This window comes from Hakea prostrata, chromosome 2 (assembly GCF_041222555.1).
Source record: "Hakea prostrata isolate BN-2017 chromosome 2, UWA_Hpros_2, whole genome shotgun sequence".
NCBI lineage: Eukaryota > Viridiplantae > Streptophyta > Magnoliopsida > Proteales > Proteaceae > Hakea > Hakea prostrata.
The window spans coordinates 63,188,216-63,215,034 of NC_142601.1; the positions used below are offsets into that span (position 1 = coordinate 63,188,216).

Sequence of the window (26,819 nt, forward strand, 5' to 3'; positions counted from 1 at the left end):
TAATAAAAAAAACTAAAAAATAAGAAGCTACCAAATTTGGGTTAATTTTTTGTAAATACTAAGATAATAATGTAATTTAATGTAAACATTAAATAAGTAGAATACAATATTGGGATTATTTTAGAATTTTTAAATAAATAAAAATTACCACATCATCACTTAACTAATGGAGTTTAACTGTAGGAAGCAACAGTAAATACAGGTAAAGTCTAAGTTTGGATTAGTAATTTTAAAAAATATAATGAATAAAATAATAATTAAGCTATAGTACAGATAAAAATATTAATTATCCATTTAAATAACAAAGCAAACACATATGTTTCCTTGGTTTCACCAATTCAAAGAAATATTTGGGTTGCCAATAAGCATGTTACCAAACATGCTAATGAATGCAACAATTAAGCTTTATGTAAATACTTTGGATTCAACCTCGACGGGTGGCTCAGTTGGCAAAAGACCAATATAGGTTCGGGGTTCAAAGCCTACTTTGTAAATGGCTTGGGCTCATGCCTGGTCTGGCATATATCCATTTCTTTTTGCCAGGCGGCCCAGGCCCATTATAACTGGTTCCATTAATTAACTAACTAAACGGGTTTATAGCCCATCTTTAAATGGCTTGGTCTGGCCTGGTCTGACATATATCCGGTATTCTTTGCCAGGAGGCCCAGGAGGCCCAGGCCTAGTCCAAGTCCAACTGGTTCTGAAACCCATTTATTAACTAACCAAACCATGGAATACTTATTAGGAATTTAGGATCGTTGGAAATATCTTGAAGAACTAGTTTATGAGTTTGAGAGAGAAAGAAAGAAAAAAAAAAAACAAAACAAAACAAAACAGAGGTTAACTGTTCTTCTAACAACAGTGTCACTTTCTAATTCACCCCAAAAAACGGAAGATTATCAGTTCATCACTTTCTGTATTTTTGGGTTGAAAATTGTCGCTTTCAACACAGAGATACCGATAGCCATGAGAAAGTGAGAAGCCACAATACAACAAGCAGTCTTATGGCCAAATCTGCCATGAAAGCATGAGTATGCTCGAGAAGCTGTTCAAAATGAAGTCGCGATGATGCTAAAGTTGATGAACCATGGAGGATACAACTTGGGAGCAGAGACTCCAAGCCCTAACCCATGTTCTGACGAACCCCACAACAAACCCATCTCTCGATTCTCAGTTATTCATCTCAACGCAGATCCCCTGCTACCTCAATTGGAGTTACCCCCCTATTCTCTGCAATAAAGACCAAGAGAGCAAAACTTTCCCTTCACTACATCTCAGATGGGGCTTCTCTCTCTTTCTTAAAAGGGTTTCCAGATTAGGTGCCCCTGAAACATCTTGGAGGTCTAAATGCCCGTATTTCCAGCCTCCGCCACTGATACTCGCTAAAGGAGTCGAAGAAGCGCAGTGGGGAGATGAACAGAAGAGAGAGTATGTACGGAAGAGATTGAGAAGGAAACCCCTTGTGAGTGATATCAACCCTTTAATTCCTTTGTTGGTTCCAAATATGTTGTTGCTTTCTCTTTTGTTTTGGGATCCCATTCCCGAAGATAAACCCTAAATACTTAACTGCATTTGATTGTTTTCATCACCCACTCTGGGGTTATATCTTGCTTTAATAGTTTATCTTTATTTCATCTGACATTCAACCCAACTCACCACATGAAGTGGGTTTCGAGTTTCGACCTAAGTTTCAACTATAAACTGCAATTGCCTTACCTCGGGTAAGTTTCTGCTGTATTTGTGGAAGTGAAGTACAAGAAATGTATACTAAAAAGCCTGGTCTCCCTTTAGATTCAAAGAAATGCATTTAATCCTCATGACGACTATTTCATGGTTACAACAACGGTAGCTTTATTGAGAGAAATATGGAGATTTCCCATGCCATTCACTCCCTCTCTTATGCTTAGGCACCCTGGTTTAAAATGAGATGATGTGTGATCCAAGAACTTCAACAGTAAATCAAAATTCAACCACCACTCATAATATCAGAGCATGAACATCAGTGGATACGTCTGCATATTGTGACTCCATCACCAACAGGAATTTGAGATATTTGAATGCGAGGGTCACTTGATAGCAACTTGTTAAACTCAATTATGTGTTCCCTGTTGTACTTGAAGAACTCAGGGACTATAGGCTCAGGCAAGGCAACTGTCCCTGCCCACAGAGTATTGTCATAGATAATGATGCCTCCAACCCTCACCAATTTCATTAATCTCTCATGATAGTTCCTGTAGTTATCCTTGTCTGCGTCAACATAGGCATAATCCAAAGAGTCTGCTTTATCAGTCTGCATTAAGACCCATAAAGAAGAGCATATAAGATCAAGTTAATGGAGATTAGAAGCCAATTAGAGTGAACTTAATGAATGAAATCAGGTTTACATCTTCCAATAGTTTATTGAGAACTAGGAGAGCAGGAGCCTCAACAAAGTTGATCTTGTGTTCGACACCAGCTCTTTGAATTATGGGCAGTCCCATCTCATATGTTTTTCGGTCTATATCTATGGCCATGATCTGCATGATTTTTCAAGAATGCTCAAATCAGTGAAGGAGGAATCACAACACATTCATAGTTCATAGTTCAGAGAAGGAGACTGACTTTGCCATCAGCAGGAATGGTAAGAGCTGTGAGAAGGAGAGAGTATCCTGTGAAAACTCCAATCTCAATGGTATTCTTTGCATCAGCAAGCTTCAATAGTAAGGAAATCAAAGGCCCTGCGTCAGGTGCAGTAGCCATCAAACTCCTGGAGGACATACAAGCAAACACATTCAATCCATGATTTTACACTTGTTGTTATGTTACAGAGTACTGAAAGTGATGTTTCTGTAATGAAGTTTTAGGATAGAAAACATCATAAATGTAATTGGACCTTAGTTGATCTTACCTTGGATCATTGACTGTAGCAGTTCTTATCTCCTTGAGAGGCTCTGGTTCCCGTGGGTAAACACTAGTCTCTAATATGTACTACAAGTAACAAAGATGTATTCAACATTGAAACACAAAGTTGAAACAGTGAGGAACACAATGAAATCAATCAGTGCCAGCTTAAATTTGAAAAGACCAAACGTCATCCAGCGCGAAGGATACCTGATATAACTCATTGTTCTGTAGCAAACCCTTGTTAGTTTTGTTACTTAAATGGTTTTCATGCTCTTCTTCCATTGTTTTTGCTTAACAGATTAAGCAAGGACACTTCAAATCTTCTCTTCACCTAAACTAAGTATTTGAAAGTGCTTAACTCTTATAGATCTACTGCTCTGCAAACACTCTAAACTGTTGTCAAATTCTTTGTTCTCATTATGTTTCTATAGAGCCCACGATTCCACTGCTATCCAAAGGTAGGAGGAGCAGTGGGTGAGCATCGGATCCTCTAGGAACAAATTCTCATTTGGTGAGAAGGAACTCATATTCCCCTGTTTTTATAATATAAATGGAATCTGATGCTAAATTTACTAACAAGAGATAAGACACAGACAAGCTTGTGATCTTTTCTTCAAGATGAAGAAGCAGAGAAAACAGAGTTTACATGCAAAGAAAAAAGAGATCACGAGGAACTAATATCTACAGCTGTCAAACAGACACAGAAATTGGAGCTGATTTGTGTGTCAATTTGTGAACCAGCAGGATTATTATGCTCAACACTAACCCCAGTTGGTTCAGAAAACCCGTTTAGGCAAGCCCACTCTCGATTGAACCAAGTCTACAACAACCATTCCTTTGATCGGGCTGCAAATTATGGCACTTCCAGAAGGGAAAGGAAAAGGAATTTGATATAAGAAAAGGTGAATCCATAGGATAATAGGTTTGAAAGACGAATGCTCATAAAGAGGGTTGACAGAATATTTAAAGGACATAAAATATAATACCAACAGTTAACTAATCCATTGTGTATATAGACGAACAGAAGAGCCAAAAATGCTAAAGCCTAAAGCTAAACCGTTGTTTTGACCTGGTTTTTCTTTACTAAAATAGTCTAAGTGTCTAACTGCTTGGCACCCAGCTCAATGTTTGAATGTCCATGACTGCAAGGAAAACCAGGAAGTGAATCTTTTTGGCTTGCACTTTGCTCCCAGGAAGGACTGGGGGAAGAAGATAAAACCTACTCTGTTTTGTAGTCTCGAGATCAGGCATCAGATTTATTTGAAAGTAAACAATGATAATAAATTAAGTTAATTTCCATGGTTCTATTGTTTAATGATCTCTACCCAAACTAGTCTCTGCTGATGACCATACAACATTCAAACGGTCACATACTGAAACCCATGTCCAGTAAACTCCAATTAATCCAATTGATTGCTTCTCCTGTTTTTCAGTTTATCTGTCAGTTCAATACCAACCATTCCATTTAACGAGCAATCAAACCTGCATGTTATCCAACCACCCTAACTAATCCAATTTATATGCTTTGATTATCATCCATTTCGGTTATTGCAAAGCTTTAGGATTTATTGAGACTCTTTACTATTGCATATAAAACAGAGACACTGTATCTATCCATCGCTCATTCAATCAATAGACACCAGGGTAGATGAGATACTTCAAACAATAAAATTTGTGGGACAACATAAAGCAACCAGCAGTAATCAGTTATCACTGTTTCATCAAAAAGAGTAGTAGTTACCATTGGAAACACAGACAACCTAACATTAGTTGTTAAGGTCCCCCCCCCACCCCCCACCCCCACCCCCCCAACCCCCCAAATTGGTATCACCTTTAAGGACAATCATGTTCATTAAACCAAAATTTCTGGTTTACCAAAAAAAAAAAAAATTCTGGTTCAAAAATACTTATCTCGAATAGAAATATAACCAAATAACCTCTGGTTTTTTAACTCAGTTTACACCAATATGTTTAAATGAGAGGTGCCCAGTGAAAGAACAAATGAGTGAATGAGACTTGGCCTCTCAACTAACTCAACAACTGCTGAACTGTGCAAAAAGGCCTCCCTTAATTTCACTGCACAACACCAATAAGGGATCTGAAAAGAAGAGCTTTCTACCCACACAGAGCTACCTTTTGACTGGCCCTGGGCTTACATGCTGGAAACGTTAGGTGTGTGTCTCTCTCTCTCTCTCATATGGCACAAAAGCTTAATAAAAGCACATGGTGCGTGCACTAAATGCCATCATTTCCATGCCCCACCCTCCACAATCTCCGCATAATTGCACGCAGAAACTTCTTCCAATTTATCTTTGTTTTTAAGGGCCCCAGCTTCCTCCCCTTTAGGCTTAGGGCTCCATCCCTTATAATTTCCCACCTATACATTGAAACGCCCATGAAAACGTATATTACACTCAAGTCAGATTTGTTAAAATTTATGTCTCAATTTGAAAATACCTTTGATAGTTTGATGTCTGAGAACAAATCATATATAAAATTCTTTTCTTTCTTTTTTTAATCGGAGAAAATCATATATAGTATTGTATATTAAAATTGTGGTAGGAGAGAGAGAAAGAGAGACCCAATTCCTCCTACCTTCCTATAAAAAGGACTACAGGCCTCTTGCTTAGCCCAAGAACTCAAAACATAATCTTCACTACCTAAGCCATGGCTGTCTTTGCTAAGTACCTCTCTTTCCTATTCCTTCTCTTCATCATCTCTTCTCTTCAAATTCATGCTAGGGAGAGCCAATTCTTTAGCAAGGTCACCCGTGACAACACCAACATCAACACCAACAACAAGAACACAGCCACCACAGAGAAGGAACTTCCTCAGAGAGAAGAAACTTCACATACCCATGAAGAGGAGCCAAACTTCGTACCTCAGAACCACAATGGCTTTGGCCTCTATGGTCATGGCTCAGAGCAATTCTCACCCAACTCAGTCAATGATGCATACTACACTCCTACCAATGACTTCCCTGAGAAGACAACCACCACCACCACTGAGATGTACTCTCCTCAAAACTATCAGCAGAACAGCTTCAACTACAATCATGAGAACAGGCAGCAAGGCATGAGAGACTCCAGGTATGTGGATGCGTCTTACCTGAACAACAACAACAAGAAGAACAACTACTATTACAATGGGAATGAGGCGAAGAAACAAGGTATGAGTGACACCAGATTCTTAGAGAACGGCAAGTACTTTTATGATCTCAACAATGAGGAAGTCTACCATGATCGTTATCACAACCAATTTGAAACACCAAAGGAAACCCACAATGGGTATGCTTCATACAGAGGAGTTGAGTCAAGGAACAGGTACAACAACTATGGAGGTTACAATGCTAACAACAATGCAAACACCTATGACTTCTCCAACTCCTTGGATGGGTTTCAGAGCCAGAATGAGGAGTTCCAACAGAACCAGGAGTATGTGCCATAAACCACAACAGTTCATCAGCACCCATATCTGGAAAAGAGCATTCTGAGATCACATAAGAGAAGGTTTCACTCTTTTCGTTTTTTTTTTTTTTTTTTAAGTCTGTCGTTGCTTGTGTGGGTAATTATCACTGTTCAAATATAAAATTATGGTTTGGGTAAGAGAAATGTACCATTGTTTGTTGCTGTAGTCATTGTGGGTGCAGTGATTTGGCTTTGGAAATCTAAATCAAGCAGAAGCTATGAGGAAAAGTGTAATAAATGTCTGCATTACCTCTGAGATTAGAGTAAATTAATACAATTTTTTTAAAGTTTTGGAGTGGTTGAAGCATTTTATTTATAGTGTGTGAATGATCTTCCATGTTCGATGGGCAGAGTAACCCTTCTTCAAGGTTAACTTTGACATGATCCGTCAATGGTGGTCCATTATCAAAAGCTCACCCTTGCCTGCTAGTAGTAATGAAAAACGTATAATGGTGTAGTGGCCTATAACATCAAAAGGTCATAATATGAAAGACCTCATCACTCCTTATTGTCTACAAAGTGCAGAACAGCATAACCGCAGAATTGGAGCCATCATTCTAGAACATTTATTGGGTAGACAATTTCTGAAAAGAATTTGGTTCTTAATCCTTAATAAGAGGGGACCCATTAGTTGAATTATAGTTGAAGATTCAAGATTTGAAGGGGTAGCTCCATTACATAACTTTCTAAAAGCTACAACCAGATTGGAAGTTGGAATTCTAATTTGGGTCAACCCAGTTGTCTTCAATTCTTATGCCCGTGATTGAAGGAGAGACCTTAGACTTAGATGGCTTTACACATACAATAATTCTTACAATAATGATCTCTCCCTCTATTTTCTTTCTGGGCAGTGAAGCAGGGAAGGAGAAGCCCATCTGATACAGAACCCAACTCTGTTTGTGAACAAGAATATCCAAAGCCCACCAAAATCTAAAGTGGGCCTACACACTTCAATCCAACAAACAATTAGCCTCCAAGCCCAATAGTGTTAAACCCAACATGCCCTAGGACTCGTTTGGGCTCTATTGGGCCTGGAGGGAGATATCCCATCACTGATTTGAAGCAGAAAAGACAGCTAACAGACTCGGAGGGAGATATTGTCGGTTGATGAGTTAATTAGGTGGTGATGGGAAGGAAAGTGACAAAACCCTTGCTTCTAAGCATCTTTGCTTCTTCTACCAAGAACAAATGGAAGCACCTTCTGCTTCCATTAATGATCACGTGGTAAGACTTCGAAATCCTTCTCTTATCTCCCCCATAATCCTTTTAAAAAAAAAAACACTCTTTCCTCAATGCATTTTGGGAATCTTCCCCCACCTTACCGACACATCATACATTTAATTTTGATTCTCACCAAGGTTCTAATGGATTGCAAAATTGTTTCAATTATGTGCATTTAATGTATGTGATGGTCAAGAGAGATTTTGGATGTGTTTTGCTTGACGATCCTGCACATTAAATATACAGGACTAAAGCAAGGTCCGATTGGAACTGTCATGGTCTGTCCTATTCTGCCCAAGATTTAGCCTACAAAATAGGTCAATATTAAGTTAGGATACCTTGGATAAGGCTTTGAGGGTGAGGTTTAACCTAATCAATCCTTACATGAATTCGTTTTAGTTTTTTGTAGTTAGAAATTAAAATTACAGCTAGGGTTTTATGAGTCAATTTTAGTCGTGTTGCAACCTTAGCAATGAGGGTGAATATTGCAAAGTTGGTTTTGAAGAAAATTTTCCTACACCTAGGTTATAATTATGATAAGCTCAATAATATCAAGAGCAAGTGATAGAAATAACCAACTAAAAGAAAACAAGAGCGTTTTGGATTCATTCTCCTAGTATGCATTCTAAAAATTCCCCTTTTTGAGTAAAGAGTTGGACCTTAACTTCAGTTCTTAAAGATGCGAAGTAAAGTCTAACAAACAAATTTTCAAATAGTTTTGCTCTATAATTTTTACTATTGATTATGATCTATCTATCCTTAGGTTATAATTTATATAAAATTATGAAATTCATCGACTATGGATCTTAACCTATCCATAACCTTATGTAGCACTGCCATGAATGCAGGCCATAAAAATGCGATAATTGATATTTTTTTAAATCCATCTGTCGGTGGTCTTTAAAGTTCGTACGTTTTCAGCATTGGAGACTTGGAGTTAGAATATTTTTTATATGAAAATTCGTACATTTTAGCTAGTACTTCCTTATGATTATGAGAAGCAAATTTTAAATAATTTTACTTTAGAACAGTAGAACTGTTGAAGTTGAGAAACATTTTAAATCATAAAAATGATTCAACAGTATTAGATAGCGCAGTAATCTCCGGTTGAAGGTGTGAATGGTTTGCTGTAATGGTCGGTAGATCCAATAAATTATTATTTAAGGAAACTCAAGTGGGGTTTGAGTTTATGGTTCTGTGAATCGAAACCCAAAAAGACAGCACAGTAGCACTTGCAGGATTCTACCAAGAGAGACGCAGCAGTGAAAGATTTCCATAGGTTTCTCCGAACTAAAGTTCTTTTCCTTGATTTCCATTTCGCTTCGTTGTTAGTTGCTACAATGGTTGCAGAGGTAAGTTGCCCATTAGCAGCAGTTCCCCCATTAAAAATTTACATTTCAAGTGTAGTTCTTGATCCTTCCATCTCACTTATTGATTGATAATGAAGGATGAACTCGTAACCGCATGGGTTTCTTCTATTCATCTTTATTTCCACTTCGTCATGATCACTTCTCCTCATGGTTTCTACCGACGGAGCTCTCTGGTGCTCGTCATATTTTATATCTAGCCACGATTTTGATAGTTAGCTGAAGAATTGATTTAAGTTTTATGGATTGGAATTGCACAGGGAAGAAGATTTTCTTGAAGATTGAAGGTTTCTGAAATTATATCTTTCGTATTCGAAAAATTCATGCTGTCCTGTTAAATTTCAATTTTAATGCAAAACCAAATCAAGACATTTGTTGCCTTTTCCTGGTTATATAACTGCTCAATTGTTTTTAGCTCCAGTTGTAGTGTACTTAAATACTACGTGTAATTAAAGAAAGAGTTATCTGATGCCTGATGGTGCAGGTGGTTCCCCTTGTGCTCATTGGAATTTGACTCTTCATTGAAGAACACAGGGATAAATAAACATCACAAACAGTTAGGTCTAAGTCTCACTAATAGAGATTCTTCTGTATCTAATTGCAGTATTGAATCAATAAAACAATTCTATTTTGTTTTGTTTGTTTGTATATATGTTTATATATTTTGTGGGTGGGGGGGAAGGCAGGTCCAACACTGGATCTACTGACAGAGACCTGCAATGGCATTTGGGTTGTGTTTATCAGGAGAGAGATGAACATCAGGGATATTTATTCAAAGGCTTTATCTATATGCTTTGGCTTCCTTATTCTCACAACAATTGGTTTACTTCTAGTAAGTTTCCATTTGATGTGGATCTGTTTTTTTACTCTGATCTCTGATTCATTTCATGCAGTGATCAGCAGAACTAGGATGTAACGCAACGGTTGTGCCCATGGCTGGATTAGTAAGTTCTTTGGCCTTGCATTTGTATATTATTAAATAAATACCAACAGTATGATATGTTTAACTCAAGAAAAGGTCACATTTCATAATATATGATTCCATTACTCATCTTAACTCAGCTAACTCAATATAGTCTCAATCCCAGCTAAATGGGAATTATATGGCCGACTCCATTTAGTTGGAATAAGGCTTAGCTTAGTTATGTAGAGCACTAGCATCATAAATTATGAAATGTGATTTTAGTTCTGTTTAGATGTTCCTATTGCACAACTAGAAATGATGTCAAACCTAGATGTTCTACAGCAGGAATAAAAAGAAGTCTAAAAGTATCATTTTGGTCTTATAGGTGTTCTGTGAATTTAATTCAAACGAAAAAATATCAAATGGCCTGGTTCTAACGAATATATCTAAGATAAGAGCAGCTGCAGTGTCAGGCTTATTTAGTTTTCTTGATACATTTACATACCACCAGAACTAGTCATTGTAATACTTCCTTCTGTGTAATGGGTCTGATGCTCTTACTGTGGATTGCTATTTCAGTGTCTTAAAAGGCAGCCCTTAAGAGGGCAATTTGCAGGCATCTCTTCAACTGTTGAATGAGGTTGTTAGCTCTGAGCTTGATATTTTATGGTGTTTGATATGGTGACTAACTTATGGTAGCTAGTTTGACTATTGGATGAAGTTCTGAGTAATCTACTTTTTATTTTTATTTGTATTATTCTTTTTTTTTTTCTATCATTCCCTTTATCAACTGTTGATTTGTTCACAAAGAATATGAATGTTAAGTAATGTTCTGTTTCTTAAGTCTGCTGAAGAGAATAATCTTATCTGGAATGATTCTCGATGACTTCACAAACTGTATTCTATTTCCCATTGCTACAATTTTTTGAATCATTGGTCAAAGCTACAACTTTGTCATTTTTCTCCTTTTCCTTTGTGCATTTAGGAGAAGTGAATTAAGAACAAGAACACCCAGAAAACAGCAATTAACCCGTGTTGGATTTTATTATAGGTGAGGAAAATGTGAAGGCCATGTCAAGACTTCATCTTCAACAGATATATTCAACAGGTCTTGAATTTTGCCTTAAGCCCTTAAGCCCTTAAGCTTGACCTTTCTTTCTAATATCAACAGTTTTATGTACTTATTAATAGGCGTCAATCCATGTCATCTAGAATTATACTCTAGGATAGCAACTCTAGAAATCAAAACAGAACAAGATTTTTCCTAGGGCCCTGTTAAATTACAAATCATCCTTGCTGCTGTAGTTTCGAGATTGATAGAGATTATAAGGCATTTTGCATGTTATCTCTTACTAGCATTTTCAAGATAGTATAAATGGACATATGGGTGTGATGAGGGGATAAGTTCATATGATGGGGACAAAATTTCTACCTGATTCAATAACCCTACCCAGCAATCACTTCACTGTTAAATGAGTTTTTCCATTTGAAATGTGTGTTAATCTGAATCAGGTACTTGCTAATTCCTCTGCTATGGCTAACAGTTAAAATTTTCTAAAGGTTACTTCCATCTACCAAATCCAAGAGATGTCTAACGGATGGCCTCTTGGGCTTCAGGCCATGAGCACAAGGCTAAGAGTGGTGGATAGCTTACACACCACTGCTGCTGATCCATCCTCTTGCCATATGCACTCAATCAGTTTTTCATCATTCACTTCCTCTGAACTCAACACTGAGGTGATGTCCCTCTCCCCAATTGAGCTGCAGGCTCAAACACATACATCTGCTCTTTTTGTTGCTCATTCATGTGATAAATAAATGCTAAATGTGTTTACCTCTGCTTTCTTTGGACACCAACCAGTCAACGAAGTCCTTTTTTCAAGATCGTAGTGTTTCACTGGGCTGGCTGATTGGACTAAGACCACAACATGACTCATTGGATATCTTGGAAGATAAAGAGCTATCTGCAGCAGGTGCCACTACAAATACGAACAGAAGACAACGTCCGATTAAAATGCCTGAATGTATCTGCGCGCCACTACTGCTTAGTGTTCTTGTACCGACAAGACGAAGTAGAAACAGCTCAAAACATCAAATTTAGTGTTCAAATTGAGTGCCAATAGATTATGCTATGGATCTAACTTTACTACAATAAATCTTGTACTAGCCATTTGAACTTTATGATGGTCTATTAGGAAGTGATGAGAGGCTGAATTAAGCATTTAGTGATTTGCTTAGCGTTTGAATGGCCATCTCGTATATCCTATTGTTGAATGTTTGTTTGCATTGACCTATTTCAATGAAAATGTAAAGGGTTGTGCCCTTTTCATTCATATATTGATCAGGTAATGTCTTGCTTATTCACCCAGAATGCTACCCTCTTATGTTCTGAAGCAAGGGAGAGATATGGATATCATTATCACAACCGCAGCATAAAACCCTCCTGGCAATCCCTGGATTTTTTTTTTTATTACGAACATTGCCCTATGTTTAACACCGATAATTTTAAGTATAATAAGACATATTTGTGTTGCTAAATCTTCTTCTAAGTTAGAGAAAACGAATTGAGAAAAAACACCTAAAAATCAGTCGTTGCTCCTCTCCTTCCCTCTAGTATCAGGATAGAAAAAACAAGTTAACCATCAAGTAAATAAAAGTTGGAATCTTCTCAGGTGCAATGCTTAGCATGGAGAGAAAGATAAGAAAGAAATGTTAAGCAGTTATGATTTCAGATTGACTACTACTTTGAGGAATTGAATATTCGGAGTGGATCACTTGTGACAAGAATGAGCACTCAGAGAAAAGTCTTAGTCATCTGTAATTTTCTCAGCTTATAAGTCTATGATAAATCATAGAATAGAAGACAATCAAGCTGACAATGACGAAGAAAGACCATGGAAATGCAGATAATAACAATGATGACAGTGGAAACAGAGAACATGAGGAAGTACCCAAATGCTTCGATGGCGAAGGAGCAGAAGCCGACGAAGATGGTGAACAGTCGTTGTCGAAGTGGAATTGCCTTTTTCTCCTCTTCGTTTCATTCCCTTTGAAAACCGAGAACAGGTCGTGGGGTAAAGGAGAGAATTAAGAGATAAATACACTACTATCATGTAACCCCTTTATAATTTGTGGTTGAAAGCATCGAGAGAGCACTTGGTGCTCTTCGTTGTCAGAGGAGACAATGTTGTATGTAAACTCTCAATTTTTCAATGAATTTGCCTTCTACCTAAACTAAAATATAATTTTTTAATAAAAAAAAAAAGGGTTGATGGTGTAGATGTGATTATACAATACATATTAACGTAATAATTTAAATTAAATCAATTTTATTTGGTTATGTCATGGTGTATGTAACGTTTTTTCTCTAGCAACGCATCAGGCTTATGGATGCGTGCCTCGGGACAATCGAAGGACTAGTAAAAGATCAAAGTTTATCATTCCAAGATTACTCCATTAATAATGACTATAGGTTCAGACTTTTTTATGTTAGTAGTTGTACTACTTCCATCCTTTGTATCTTCAATGGGTGGTCGATCACTTCTATGGTAAGAGTCTTGCTGCCCAAGTCAAAAAATTCAGTTTTTACTGTTCCATTTACAGAATATGGGCTGAAAAGAATTCTGGCATGTTTGGGAGGCCCACTTGTAAGTCCATCTTTCTTGGTGTGCAAGATCTTGATAGACACCCGTAGAAGGTTTTGTGATCTTGATGCTCATGTCCCTGATTCGCCCCAAATGCGTTCTTTGTTTAGTAATTGGGGGATCCAAGTCCACTTTAATGTCAAAATGCCGAAAGCTTTGAGATGGGAACCTCCTGATGTGGAGTGGATCTCCATTAATTGTGATGGCTCCATTCGAAATGGACTTGATGGCATGGGTGTTTTGGGACGTAACTATAAAGGGAAAGTCATCTTTGCTTTGGCTGGTGCCTTCCCAGAAAATCGCATCCTCTTGATGGAGTTATCGGCTATTCGACCGGGCTTGCAGCGTGCTATCCACATGGGTATTCGGTGTGTTCAAATCAGATCTGATTCCAGAAAAACCATCTTGATGATTAGTAGAACTCATCGTTCCCCTTAGTTCGCTGCAAAACTCATTCATGGATATCATTTCCTTGTAGCGACAGTTCACGGAGTGTGTATTCATGCATCATGTCCGGGAGTTAAACTATAGTGCGGATTTTTTGGCTAGCCTCATTCTTGAGGCATTGTTGATCCATTTTGATCCAGGGGAATACCTTCTGCACCCACGGATATTGTTCGTGATGATGTAGAGGGAAAATTTTATTATCGAATGTAATTTTTGTATATTATTTTTCTAATATTATCAGTTTCCTATTCCTAAAAAAAAAAAATCTCTGAAATTTTTTTTATAGAAAAGAGATAAAAATAATTAAAAATAAACTTAAAATAAAAGTGAATTTTTGAGCGCGCCGCGCTGGTGGTGGGTTGCAACTTGCAACACCGCCAACACCAAACGGGCTAAGTTTTAAGATTCTTTCCAATTTGCAATCGGATGCCCTTTGTTGAAAGTAAATTCACAAAAAGGGCCAAATTTTGGGTTAAACCAGTAAACAATAGAGATTGAGTTAAACCCTAACTCCTTTTGTGTCCGGTAACAAGTTCATCCTCTTCATCAGCTGAACACTTTTAGTGGTTCCTCGTCTCCACCCCAGTCCGGTCAATTTCTTTCTTCTGATGCCTTTAACCTAAACCACTTTCTTCTTCTACTGTATTTTTCTTTCTTATTTGTGAATTCATAGTGAAATCGAAAAGCGTAAACAGAAACGATTTGGAAAGCACCTTAAGCCCTTAGTCTGTTTCACGAAGATGAAGGTTAAAGTCATTTCACGTTCGACGGAGGAATTCACACGAGAACGCAGCCAGGATCTGCAGGTAGCACTCTAATAATAATAATAAAAAAATTCTGTATTTGTAGAAGTTTAAATCAGTGTCGTTAAGTTGGTTGGAAATCATATATTTATTTCCTGGTTATTGTTTTCGAACAGAGGGTTTTCCATAACTATGACCCTAAACTGCGACCTCAAGAAAAGGCTGTCGAATATGTCCGTGCTCTTAATGCTGCCAAATTGGAAAAGGTATCCTTTTGTTTCCCTGCACTGGAAATTGTTTGATGCAAAATTTGTTACTATACTCATGGGTTTTGTATTGATCATAAGATATTCGCGAGACCTTTTATTGGGGCAATGGATGGACATATTGATGCTATCTCGTGTATGGCCAAGAATCCAAATCACTTGAAGGGAATGTTCTCAGGTTCAATGGATGGAGGTATTTTCTTTCTCTTTTTAATCTTATGAGTGATTGAAACCTTTGTTCCCCTCCCCCTCTCCTCTTTTCCCCTTTCATCCGTAAAAAAATAAATTTATAATGCTTTCATTGTTTCAAAACTTTTGTCACTTGTTCTGTGCCAATCAATTCAAAACTCAATGCAAAATTAGGTTTTCACCTTAGTGAGCCCCTTGGGTTCCCTGAAGTTGCCTCAGAAGTCTACCACTCATATAGTCTAGGCACCCATTAGGCATCCCAATAAAACGGTTTATTTGGAGTTTTTCCACTGTTCTAAATTGTTACAACAACAACTCCGTCTTATCCCAACTAATTGGGGTTGGCTAACTGGACCTTTACCCACTAATGAGCTTTGTTCAAAGTCATACTTGATACAAAGCCTAACCCATGCTTGTTTTTTCCTATCCATTTCTCCTGAAGTCATTTCAGGTCTACCTCTAGATCTTTTGGCTACTTCAATCTGAAATTCTGAATCAAATCACTCCTTATTGTTTTAAAATGTTCATGCAGTAAAAAACCAAGATATGAAGCTTAGTTGGATTATTCATAGTGTCCTTGCCCCATTATTCAATCATACAGACATGAATTGACATTCACTTATCATAATCACTTTCCCTTGTTGCATAGGCCAAACTAATGTAAGGCAGGTTTGAAAGCTTCAAATAGTCCTAGAATAGGTTCTTAAATCAGGAAAATGATTGCCCATGATTGGTATTCACACTGCTAAAACTGATGAGAAACATTATAAAACAGAATTCAAGAAAGTAAGATTGTTTAGAAGCACCTTATGACCGGGAGCAGTAGAGAGTTGTGTAGTTTTAGGGACATAGGTCTGAACTGAGGTAGAATTCAATACCACAGGCCTCTATGCAATCAGGAAATTAAATATTTGCTAATGATTTTGTAAAATAGATCAATACTGCCGAAAACTTAATGTGGACTGATTTTGTACGAAGATTTATTAAGCATTACTGCTGTTCAGGTGGTCAATTTAGTTTGAAATTCTTATTGAATTTTCCTCCTGGGTGGCCTAACACTGGATCAAAATATTAGCCAGTTCTGTAGGTAGACTGGAGTGGGGGTAGACTTGGAGAATAAGAAATTAGAAGGATAAGGGGGTAGAATTAGACACTGAGCAATATTGAAGCTGAACTTGCAACAGTGGGGTTAGATTAGAAGACAACCTTCTACCTGTGTTATAACACTATAGAAATGAAGAAATGAATGATAGCGGCATCCCAGGCTTTTCATGTAGCGGACCCAACACTATCCCCTTCTTCCTCAAATCAAACACTTAGGCTGCATTTGTTTGCAAACGTGGGGTGGAAAGAATAAACATGCGGGCCCCATATCTAATGGGGTGAGGGAGAAGGAAAGGGAAGGAAAGGAAAGGAAAAGAAATGAAGGGATTTTGTGGAAAAGTGTTAAATGTGGGTCCCACTTTATTGTTTTCCACACTTTTTTTCACAAAAATTCACCTATTTTGTGGGGTTTTGAAGAGGCATGGGGTAGGAAAGTTAGCATGCCGCCACACTTTGGGATTTCATTGAAAATTTTGATTTTTCAAACTTTTTTCCCACCCCACCTTTATTCCAGCAAACAAACAGTGCCTTAGGAAACTCCATGGAAGTGCAAACTTGCAAACAGCCGCAAAGTTTTGAGGGTTCCAAAATTATGAGGTTCCCATATTAGTGGGTTTCCATTTAGGCCCCCTTTGCCTTGGAGTACAACAATCAGTTTCTATGCTGATATGAAATAATTGTTGATCATTGCTACCAAAAGAAAAAGATAGTAAAAGCAATCTAGCGTCAACTAGACTGCTAGACTGGACCACCATGAGAACTGAATCTACTAGTTTAATTTAACTGGCCCAAACCAACTTAAAAATGAACTAGCTAATACTGTATACAATCTTATTACCCATATACTAGGCTCATAAAAGTGACCTTTTCCATTGAAATCTCTTTGATTTAAGGCCCGTCATGTATACAATCGGATCCTAGACTTTTGCCAAGAAAACAAGCCTCGTTTGGTGATGAATCTGCCTTCAAACTAATAAGCGCCGTTGGAACAAGGTTTGAATAAAATGAGTGATTAATGTATTAACCTTAACCTCTTGAAAATGTGGGTTTCCTCAAAGAGAATGGCCTTTTGGGGGACAGGATTAATAATTCCTTCAGTATTTATTGATCTCTTGGTTACCCATCCAAGAAATTTCTCACCTGCAATGATGATAAATAAATTTCAACCTTCATGTTTATATATTTTTGTTGTACAGTCATTATATTGAGATGCTTGTTATATTGCTTTCTATTTTGTTCTTGGTGGTTCCTTCTATGACTTTCCCCCCCTTCCACTCTCCATTTTTCCTTTTGGGTCTTTGGTGATGAATTATCTGTACACCAAAACAAGAATGTTTTTATGCATTGCAGATTTTGATAAAGGCCATAATTTACTGATGTCTTTGTTTCATTGGCAGATATTCGTCTTTGGGATATATCTTCCAGGTAATGTTACAGAGCTCTATCGATTTATCTGAACCTATAAAGATCAATTGGCATTGCACAAATTTAGGCACTGGCTTAGGTCATCTATCTTTTTACAGTTTTCTGGTTATGAGCTGAATTTTATGATGACTTAATGTATGCTTGAGGTTTAATAATGCCACATGTTTGTGAGCATGTGATGGAATTTCTTTTTTTGAACTCTTATGGAAAAACAGGCGAACAGTTTGTCAGTTTCCTGGTCATCAAGGTGCCGTGAGGGGTTTAAGTGTGTCTACAGATGGGTCCACTCTTGTATCATGTGGGATGGATTGCACGTAAGTATCTACTTTTCCATAGGAGTGGCACTCAAGTTTATAAATACATTCATGGCATTGGGTGCCGAATTTAGTGACTGTTGTTTCTCTTCTTTGTTGTCAGTGTTAGACTTTGGAATGTTCCTGCTGCAAATAGTATGGAGTCTGACAACTCCTGTGATAATCCTGCCAAGGCTAGTACCACTAAAGCCCATGTCTTATGTTTATAAGTTTAAATACACGCTCTGCTTGTCTAATACCTGTTATTTGTTTGTGTGCTTCATTTCTCCAGCCAGTGGCAGTTTTTGTTTGGAAGAATGCTTTCTGGTAAGGATTCCTTGAACACCTGAAGTTCTATTATGGACATTGTTTTACAATGTTGTAGACATTTATACGTAATTTAATTGCATGATTTAACCACAGCACATAATTTTCTAAATTCTGATTTTATTTCAGGGCAGTTGATCACCAGTGGGAAGGGGATCTTTTTGCCACAGCTGGTGCCCAAGTTGATATTTGGGATCGTAACAGGTTTCAATCTTAATTTGCTTTACTCTTTGTTTGATTAAATGAGCTATTTTATTTATGACATTAAGTGCTTCTCTATTAGGTCGCAACCAGTCAACAGTTTCGAATGGGGGAAAGACACTGTCATATCAGTTCGATTTAATCCTGGAGAACCAAATGTATTGGCTACATCAGCTAGGTATGCACCAACCATGTAATTAAAAGAATTAATTCTTAAGTATATTCTTCTTTTTAGAAGTATGTTGTGAGCCAATTTTCCTCACAATCCATGGAATTATATATATATATAAATAAAAACCCCAAACAAACGAAAAGATTGCCAACTTCACTAGAAGTCCAGTCATTGTTGTAGGGTTCTTGACAATCAGCTTTGGTTCATGTCTATCTACAAACAATAACATTTTTAGTGTAGTCTGATATGTGGAGCAAGCCCCTCATTTGCTTGCATCAGCAGAGAAGTATATATTTAAGGATGGAGATTCTTGTGTCAGTATTTATAATATGGAAATCAACAGTTAGCTTTCAGTCATGCATGCACACCACCTGTACTCAATTTTCTAGCTCTTTCATTATTGTCAGTTAGGTCCAGAAGATGCATTGCCAGGTTTTTATGACACTGAATGGTTTGCCAATGTTGATGTAAGGAATGCTCTTAGTATTTTATATTTATACAGAAGTAGATATAATAAACACAAACAAAATTCTTTGAGCCACTATTAAACTAACCTGTTTATTATTTGTTTCATAGTATATGCAAAATTTATGTGGCAATGCACTTTCATGAGCCTGGCATAACCACACCAAGAGTTGCATCTATTAGGAGGAACCATCCCATATGTGCTCAAGACCTTCCCCTGGGTGGCATCTAGGAGTATTTGGAAGGAGAGTGAGGTCATGGTAGTCTCCCCTACCCAATACCAGGTGCCATCAGCAAGGGGACCCACAATATCCCTGCACTCACATCTCCACATCTTTGGTTTTGGCTCTAATACCAATGTCATTGGCATGGTCCAACTACTCCAAAAGATGCCATATATTAGGGGGAGGAAACATCCCTTTATGTGCCCAAGTTTTACCCATAGGTAGGTGGGATGTGGGAGTATTGCGATTTGTGAGGGATTGAGGCTGTGAGAGCATGCTATGTAGGCATGATGTGCTCTAAAGTCCATATTTCCTATCCATATCTTCTTGTTGCATGCAATGGTTTTCCTAAACTGTTTTAGGAGTATTGTACAGAAGCCTCTATGCACTAGAATGTGTAAGGGCAACACTGCATGATATTTTATGAGTGACTAGTTGGTTTTATACTGCCTACCAGTAACATCTTGAAACTGCATTTTTGTTTTATGAGTGACCAGGTGATTCCTTGGTTTTATGCTGGCTACCAAGTATCATAAAACTGCTTATTGCCATATTAGTTTATGAGCGACTGTGTGGTTGCTTGGTTTCATACTGGCTATCAAACATCATGATTTACCATTCGAATTTGACAGAGAACTTTTTCATCTTCTGTTACAAATGGTCAATAGGGTAGCCACTTAATTGTGAATTGAGCTTTAATGTTTCCTAGGTGATTTCCCTCCCTTAAAAAGTGAGCAAGGGCCAGACATGAGATTAGTTGATTTTCCTAATGCGCCATGTGTCTTGGGCATTTAACCTTTCCCTTTTGTGAGGAATGTTTGCTCTCCCTCCCCCCAAAAAAAAAAAAAAAAAAAAAAAAAAAAGCCACACTATGTGGTGAAGTGGAACCTGTAAACTGTCCCTTTGGATGTGCATGTGTCTGCATAACAGTAAAATCTTTGTTTGCAGTGACCGCAGCATAACACTATATGATTTGCGTATGTCATCCCCAGCAAGAAAGCTTATCATGAAGGTACTTGGCAACAACCCAAATTAGACATTTATCTGCATCATAATGTGAGTCCTGTGCAGTGAAAAGGAACTTCAGAATAAGAATAGAATCTGCAATATGCAGCATGTTCAATAAAAGAAGAGGAAGGGAAGGGGGAGGGGGAGGGGATGTATGTGTTGAGTGCATTTAATTTTCTTGTGCCTTATCTGACTTGTATCTGCTTTTGGCAGACCAAAACCAATTCTCTCTCTTGGAATCCAATGGAGCCGATGAATTTTACTGCTGTAAGCACGTCAACAGAAGCTTACTTCATATTAAATTTGTAAATCTTATGCAAATTTTATCTGTTATAAGTTTATTTTAGATAATTGACATTGTCCTTGGGCTTTGGTATCGCATTCTTAAATGTTAGGGATCTAGTTTTCTAGTATTGGAGGTTCCAATTTGTGCTGAGTTAGGATTATAAAAATTGCAGACTGAAAACTGAAGTTCAAAACTCCAACTGACAATAAGTGCAGAAGCAATTGGGTAATTGGACATCACCCACACTCAAGAAATTATAAGGGGGAAAGGAGGGATAAAGCAAGGAGAACTCAGGACATTTTGACTGGTCAGGGCAACTCCTTAGGTCCACTGCCAAGGTTCTCAAGCACTTGGATTTCCAGTATCTGAATTGCTTTCCTAGGTAGCAATAGAACCCTTAACTTTAGGGTTCACTTCAAGCCCAGGGTGTTTTCCGAGGATCACCCCAAAACCTGACATTGTCACCTTGTGATGCAAACTTTCACATAATGAATCTATAACACTTACATTTAAATGAGAAGTATGAATACAACCTCTAAGAATGTGATGCCAAAAATAAAGCTCAAGATTTTCATGAAACAATGAAGCCCAAGGTTAAAGGAATTCTCTTTTCAGGCACATAACTATGTCGTATCAAAGTTGTTTTGAATGTCCATTAGTACCCTAAATAGACTTCAAGGTGTTTGGCGGTGAGTTATCTGGATTTGGTCAAAAAATGAGTAGGATTCTATTGAACTCCAACAGTAAATATAGCCGTTGAACTCTCAGTGGTCATATTTGTTAATGGTGTAATAAAGCCCCATAGACATCTGTACAGATGTGTACACTCCAGCATCAGCTTAGCGTCTGCAAATGTTTGGCTTCTTGAGAGATTCTTACATGTCTGAGAGTCAACCAGGTTTATGCCATTGTCAAACATCGAGGCATGGATCTTATGGTCACCATAGATTAGTATATCTTTTATATGCTATTTCTGGGTTTCATTTTGAAGCTGCTGTTATTAATTTTCCTGATACAGGCAAATGAAGATTGTAACTGTTACAGCTATGATGCTAGAAAACTGAATGAGGCTAAGTGTGTACACAAAGATCATGTTTCTGCTGTGTGAGTGATAACATCCTTATTTATTTACTGTATATGAGCATTTAGGAAATCATTTCGACTGACAATTTGTGTTTTCTTAGGATGGATATTGATTATTCACCCACTGGTAGGGAATTCGTAACTGGTTCTTATGATAGAACAGTGAGTACCCCCTCAGTCTGGCTTTAACTCTCAATTCTTCTTTCCTCTCTCCTTTTTTCCTTTTTTTTTTTTTTTTGTTTCTTTTTCCTCCCCCCCCCAACCCCCCTCCTGGTGGGAGGGGGTGTGGCAAAGTGTTTATTGTTATATCTTGAAGAACCAGTACTTTGGAGTTAGGATTTTTCATCTCTCTCTTTGTAGGTAAGAATTTTCCAATATAATGGTGGCCATAGCCGGGAGATATATCATACTAAAAGGATGCAAAGGTTTGCTTGCTTTAAAGTTTTGTTGCTTCTATTAAGACATCATCCTCAGTGGTTTTACTGCATCACACAATTTTTAATATCTTCTTGTTTGTTCCAGTAGAGCTTTAAAATTGAAGTTTTCAGTGTAAAGCAATCCTCAGTATTTAAAGGTATTATGGACCCAATTCAAGTTTCCGTTTTCTCTCATCCTGTAGGGTGTTCTGCGTGAAATTTAGCTGTGATGCAAATTATGTTGTTTCGGGAAGCGATGACACCAATCTCCGTCTATGGAAATCAAAAGCATCAGAGCAGTTGGGAGTGGTATGAATCTTCTCTTCTACATGAACAATCTTTTTCAGCATTTAATGATTAAACTCTTTGTTGTTTCTTTTGTTATTCGGGCGTAAAATAGCAGTTTGTTGGGGCAGAAACCTGCTCTCCCTCTCTCTCTCTCTCTATTGTTCCTTCATGTAAAGCAATGTCGATTGGGGAATAGGAGAATGGTTTGTCATTAGTTAACAGAGGCCTCGCTTTGTATTTATGCTGATAGGTTGCTCAGGATTATAAGTTTGCCACTTAGGGCTTGTTTGGATATTACAGCCAGAATATAAAATGGCAGAACATGAAGTATGAAACATAAATCATTTCCTTTAAGCAAATAGGAGGCTGCTGTTCACTGCTTTGATGAGGTGGACTCACCCTGTGATTCACTTAGCTAGGTTTTTCTATGGGTTATGATCGAACAAGAACACATTGAATGGTGACAAACCTGAATCGTCAGTATCTCTTTTAATTTTAATGAGTAATGTCCTAGTTTAATCACTTAACAAGCATACAAGAAAGTGGAGTGCAAAGTAGAAGTGCTACAGAAGCATAAGAAATGGAGGAAATAAACCACATAATTAACACACGGAATTGGACTGGGTGAATTACCCAATATGAATCTGTAGGCTGTAGCAGCATTACCCAATCTTAATTCCTAGCAATGCTCCAGCTCCAATCTTGGATCAGGTGATATGATTTGGGGAGAGATCCAGATCACATCTTCCATCTTCTCTGCTTTCAATGGCAACAACCTTCAACGAATCTCAGCTCGAACAACTTAGTGAAAATAAAAGCATCAGCGGAACCATTGAGAATTATCTTCATTCCGCAATCAGTCTGTCACAGCATATCCTGCTCTCAGTTTGCAGTGTTACACAGCGGGTTGTCTGATGTCTCCTTTCCATCCTCATCACTTGGTTGTGCCTGGCTTAAGGATGGGCATTAGCTAGCCTTGGCCTTTTAGACCTTTTACCCTTCCCTTTTGTCCTTCATCCCATCCAATGCTGCACCTACAACTTCCAATCTTCAACTGCAATTGCTGAGGCCATCACAAGAAAGCTGCAGCTTCACCCGGTAGTCAACCATTTCTCATTTTCACTTTACCATAATTACTTGTTGACCATGACTGGCCTGTGCTTTGACCTACTCACAGCAGTGGCCTGCTCTCCCAACTATTTCAACTGCCTGACAAATGCAAAATTTCAAAAAATGCAGAGGAGAGGCTTGAGGGGGCGGTTTTGGAAGTGAGGAGCTGAAAGAAAGATAATAAATTCACTGGTGCAAAGCAGAGATATTCCGGTCGTTTATATAGGTTTTGCGAAGCAGGTTTTGATAGTTGGACCCACATCTCTGCTACTGCCATTTTTTCAAAACTGGCTTCACTGTAAACCTTTATCCCCGTCTGGTTTCAGTTGAGAGGGCACTTGACCTTAAAATCAATTCACTTTTCAGAACTCAAACCCTTTTCATCGACCACAATGCCTGTTCGCCTTTGTTCGTTTCAGCCCCTCTGCCCTTTTCCTTTTGTTTCCTACAATCTTCCTCACCAATTTGATGACCTAATTCTTCTCTTTGGTTCTCAGAATGCCTGCAGCTCTTCTTTCTCCAGTTTTGGCTCCGCCACAATGCATGTCGGCAAAACCATAGTTTTGTGATTGAAGAAGCTTTGTTGGATTCTTTATATGGTTACCTCATCAGTCCTTTAGTTCTTCAAATAGAAAATTAGCCTTCAAGATCTAGTATGTCTGATATGCAAGATTGTCTTTTGTGTCAGCTGCTGTCTTTTGATGAATAGCCTGTAACAACAGCCAGATTCTCCTGGACTACGAGATCAGACCAGTCAGGGGAGAGTCAAATCCCTATCCTGGATTCAACCTACACTATTGTATAGTATTAGATATCCATTGCTCAAAAGGATTGCCATATTCGAGGAGATGTTTACTGTTGGAACAAATTTCTTTTGTATATGATTCTTTCTGCAAGATGGATCTGAACAGTTCTCGTTAAAGATCATTCTCTGATACTCGTTTCTCATTACAGTTTTTTTGGTTGCTAAGTCTTGCCAATGTGCATTTATCATTGGCGCAGATACGCCACCTTGGACTACCTAAAGCCATTTAGGTATCCAGATGGTGATTAACTGGTAGTTTTAGAAATTATTGTCCTATGGGATAGTGTCTTTCAGTTTATTTTTAAGTTAATTCTAGGTTTTTGGTGCCCGGTTGTTCTTGTTATTCTTATTTGAATAAGTTTTCCTAGTGTAGACTCCCATTGTTGAATAGATTGAAAAGTCTTTGTCATGAGCTGGTGCTGCTGGTTGCTCCCCCTCCCCCCACCCCCACCCCCGCTTTCTCTTTCTCTGTGATGCATTCTTGTATCCCATGCAACTCTGATTTTTACAAAGGTCCCTCTTATCCAGACAGGCTCTCTACCACCCATACTCTTATTTTTGTGTACCTTAGTCCATGTCATTTTGCATTGTGTCAGATTTGTAGGTTTTGTTCTTACATTTGGTATGGCTACTCCTAGATCCTAACTTTCACATCTTTTTTCCCACAGATTCTTCCAAGGGAACGCAAGAAGCAAGAGTACCTTGAAGCAGTCAAGAAGCGCTACAAGCACCTACCTGAGGTTAAGCGCATTGTGAGGTAAGCTCCATTTTATAGATGGCATACACTTGTTCAATGATCAACTAATTCTATTGAAATTCTATTTCCTTCTCTTCATTTATATGCTGTATTCTGTTTAGATGTATAAAACACATGCTTCTGTGGCTTTGCTTCATGCTGATATCATTCTCAAGGCACTTGTGAACAAAGTGGTTCATGTTATACCACCTGAAAGCCCTAAAGTAAGAGAAACAGGGCTTCTTAAGATGGGGGAATGCACAAACTTTCAATAGCAGAGAAGATGGACACTGAATTAATTCTTGTCTTTGCATCCATTGCACCTTGGAAGGGGTTGGATTCTCCAGGCAAATGTTGAATATTTCCCATGGCACTTTCTTCTAACAAGATGATCTTAATTAACAATTTTTTATGACTAAAAATTTTAAATTTTATGGTTGTCTTCCCATTAATTTGATACTGAACGCCGCCACAAGGTTTCTACCAAAGAACGCTTCCTCAATATGATATGCTGGTAGTTACATGTGGCATGTCTTGTCCCATCAAGCATGGCTTGACATTAGTGCTGCAATTCCCACTTGGATTAGTTGGTCCTGGCTGATCTTGATGAATTGTCATATCCAATCCCAAGCTGGGTTGGCTGTAATAAGCATGTAAATCCTTAACACGGAAGTATTAAATTCCTCACCAGCAAAGGTAGACTCATTATTTGATTAGTTAACCCTTTCTCTTCAAATGTCCTTGGACCATTTGCCATTTCCTTTTGTGTACCTGAAGAGAGAGTGATCTGATTTAGTTGTGATCACCTGGATGGTGTAGGAAAAAGGCTGTACCGAGTGCACAAGGGTCCCATGTTTAGTGGGTCTGGAGAGAGTCAAATATGCACAGCCTTGCACCTGTTTCCAGAGAGGCTTTCAGTCTGTCACCAAATACAACCCTGTAATGTAGTTGGTATATCTTATATGCAGTTTGATTTTAGGTGGTGGTCTTTCCTCACTAAGACCCTAAGTCATAGATTACTTTCTAAATATGTTCTATATAATATCTGCCACCATACAAATATATAATCTCTCTGAATATATATTTTCTTGCATATTGTAGGTCATATATCTTTTTCTTTTTTGGTAAAGAAGTCATGTATCTTATTTAAGCAACTCACTGGATTGAATTTCAAAAGTTCTTTTCATCTCTATATTGTTTGCCTTTATTAATGATTTGAAGGTTTTCCAATCATTTCATCTCTGCTTGATTGTCCATTTGTATTTGTATGCAGGCATAGACACTTGCCCAAACCAATATATAAGGCTGCTGCTCTAAGGAAAACAGTGACTGAAGCTGAGAAGAGAAAAGAGGAGAGGAGGAGAGCTCACAGTGCCCCAGGAAGTATGCCCACAGAGCCATTACGGAAAAGAAGAATCATCCAGGAGCTCGAGTGAAGTTCCATCTGGTAAAATGAAGTTCAAGTTCTTTGTTGTTACCATTGGAATCCATTGGAAATGGTTCTCTGACTTGTACCTTCGTCGAGTGGCGTTGCAGCTCAACATGGGAGGATGAAGATCACTTCTCCCAACAGTTTTGATCGTGCAATTAACTTTCTTTACATGATGTACACCAAAAATCTTTATTATAATCGATATGCCGTAAATCTTTATTATAATTTATGCCATAGGATGGAAGCTTTGGAACCCCCCCCCCTCTCCCTCCCTGGGACCAGAATGGATATAAATTAATAGGCCGGAAGGCAG

The 26,819-nt window shown here is 38.0% G+C and overlaps 4 protein-coding genes and 1 long non-coding RNA gene across 10 annotated transcripts; 4 read left to right on the forward strand and 1 right to left on the reverse strand.

The window, feature by feature from the left end:
- The first annotated feature begins 799 nt into the window (after positions 1 to 799).
- LOC149025598 (uncharacterized) lies at positions 800 to 1,786 on the forward strand. Its single transcript, XM_089145798.1, has one exon. The coding sequence runs from the start codon at positions 1,088 to 1,090 to the stop codon at positions 1,556 to 1,558; it is 471 nt and encodes a 156-aa protein (XP_089001924.1). The 5' UTR covers positions 800 to 1,087; the 3' UTR covers positions 1,559 to 1,786.
- Positions 1,787 to 1,999: 213 nt separating this feature from the next.
- On the reverse strand, positions 2,000 to 3,477 carry LOC149025599 (putative caffeoyl-CoA O-methyltransferase At4g26220). The gene is made up of 5 exons (XM_089145797.1): positions 3,091 to 3,477; positions 2,888 to 2,967; positions 2,602 to 2,746; positions 2,385 to 2,516; positions 2,000 to 2,290 (listed from the first exon to the last, which is right to left on the reverse strand). Exons 1-5 carry the CDS (start codon positions 3,163 to 3,165, stop codon positions 2,000 to 2,002), a joined length of 723 nt encoding a protein of 240 aa, XP_089001923.1. The 5' UTR covers positions 3,166 to 3,477.
- Positions 3,478 to 5,502: 2,025 nt separating this feature from the next.
- LOC149025600 (uncharacterized) lies at positions 5,503 to 6,658 on the forward strand. The gene has a single exon (XM_089145799.1). The coding sequence runs from the start codon at positions 5,551 to 5,553 to the stop codon at positions 6,328 to 6,330; it is 780 nt and encodes a 259-aa protein (XP_089001925.1). The 5' UTR covers positions 5,503 to 5,550; the 3' UTR covers positions 6,331 to 6,658.
- Positions 6,659 to 8,640: 1,982 nt separating this feature from the next.
- Positions 8,641 to 12,190, forward strand: LOC149025601 (uncharacterized). 6 transcript variants are annotated; one of them, XR_016171758.1, is made up of 5 exons: positions 8,641 to 8,923; positions 9,832 to 9,882; positions 10,894 to 10,950; positions 11,460 to 11,579; positions 11,704 to 12,190. It is a non-coding gene; the product is annotated as an uncharacterized LOC149025601 (long non-coding RNA). The 6 variants fall into 6 exon arrangements; XR_016171756.1 differs by lacking the exon at positions 10,894 to 10,950 and adding an exon at positions 10,422 to 10,482 and having other exon boundaries at positions 8,642 to 8,923; positions 11,403 to 11,579; XR_016171754.1 differs by having other exon boundaries at positions 8,643 to 8,923; positions 11,387 to 11,579; positions 11,704 to 12,189.
- A 2,224-nt stretch (positions 12,191 to 14,414) lies between these two features.
- LOC149025602 (WD repeat and SOF domain-containing protein 1) lies at positions 14,415 to 26,757 on the forward strand. Its single transcript, XM_089145800.1, has 17 exons — positions 14,415 to 14,739; positions 14,853 to 14,942; positions 15,024 to 15,135; positions 17,633 to 17,660; positions 17,876 to 17,974; positions 18,078 to 18,147; positions 18,246 to 18,280; positions 18,410 to 18,484; positions 18,564 to 18,659; positions 20,291 to 20,354; positions 20,564 to 20,617; positions 21,655 to 21,740; positions 21,821 to 21,881; positions 22,080 to 22,144; positions 22,339 to 22,444; positions 25,007 to 25,095; positions 26,348 to 26,757. The coding sequence occupies exons 1-17, from the start codon at positions 14,674 to 14,676 to the stop codon at positions 26,508 to 26,510; spliced, it is 1,359 nt and encodes a 452-aa protein (XP_089001926.1). The 5' UTR covers positions 14,415 to 14,673; the 3' UTR covers positions 26,511 to 26,757.
- The last annotated feature ends 62 nt before the right edge of the window (positions 26,758 to 26,819 follow it).

Coding starts and splice junctions, on each gene's coding strand:
- LOC149025598 (XM_089145798.1), top strand. CDS start 1,088: ATGGAGGATACAACTTGGGAGCAGAGACTCCAAGCCCTAACCCATGTT.
- LOC149025599 (XM_089145797.1), bottom strand. CDS start 3,165: ATGGAAGAAGAGCATGAAAACCATTTAAGTAACAAAACTAACAAGGGT. Junction 2,968..3,090: donor AGAACAATGAGTTATATCAG/GTATCCTTCGCG, acceptor TGTTACTTGTAG/TACATATTAGAGACTAGTGT. Junction 2,747..2,887: donor GCTACAGTCAATGATCCAAG/GTAAGATCAACT, acceptor TATGTCCTCCAG/GAGTTTGATGGCTACTGCAC.
- LOC149025600 (XM_089145799.1), top strand. CDS start 5,551: ATGGCTGTCTTTGCTAAGTACCTCTCTTTCCTATTCCTTCTCTTCATC.
- LOC149025602 (XM_089145800.1), top strand. CDS start 14,674: ATGAAGGTTAAAGTCATTTCACGTTCGACGGAGGAATTCACACGAGAA. Junction 17,975..18,077: donor TCATGTGGGATGGATTGCAC/GTAAGTATCTAC, acceptor CTTTGTTGTCAG/TGTTAGACTTTGGAATGTTC. Junction 22,445..25,006: donor CATCAGAGCAGTTGGGAGTG/GTATGAATCTTC, acceptor TTTTTCCCACAG/ATTCTTCCAAGGGAACGCAA.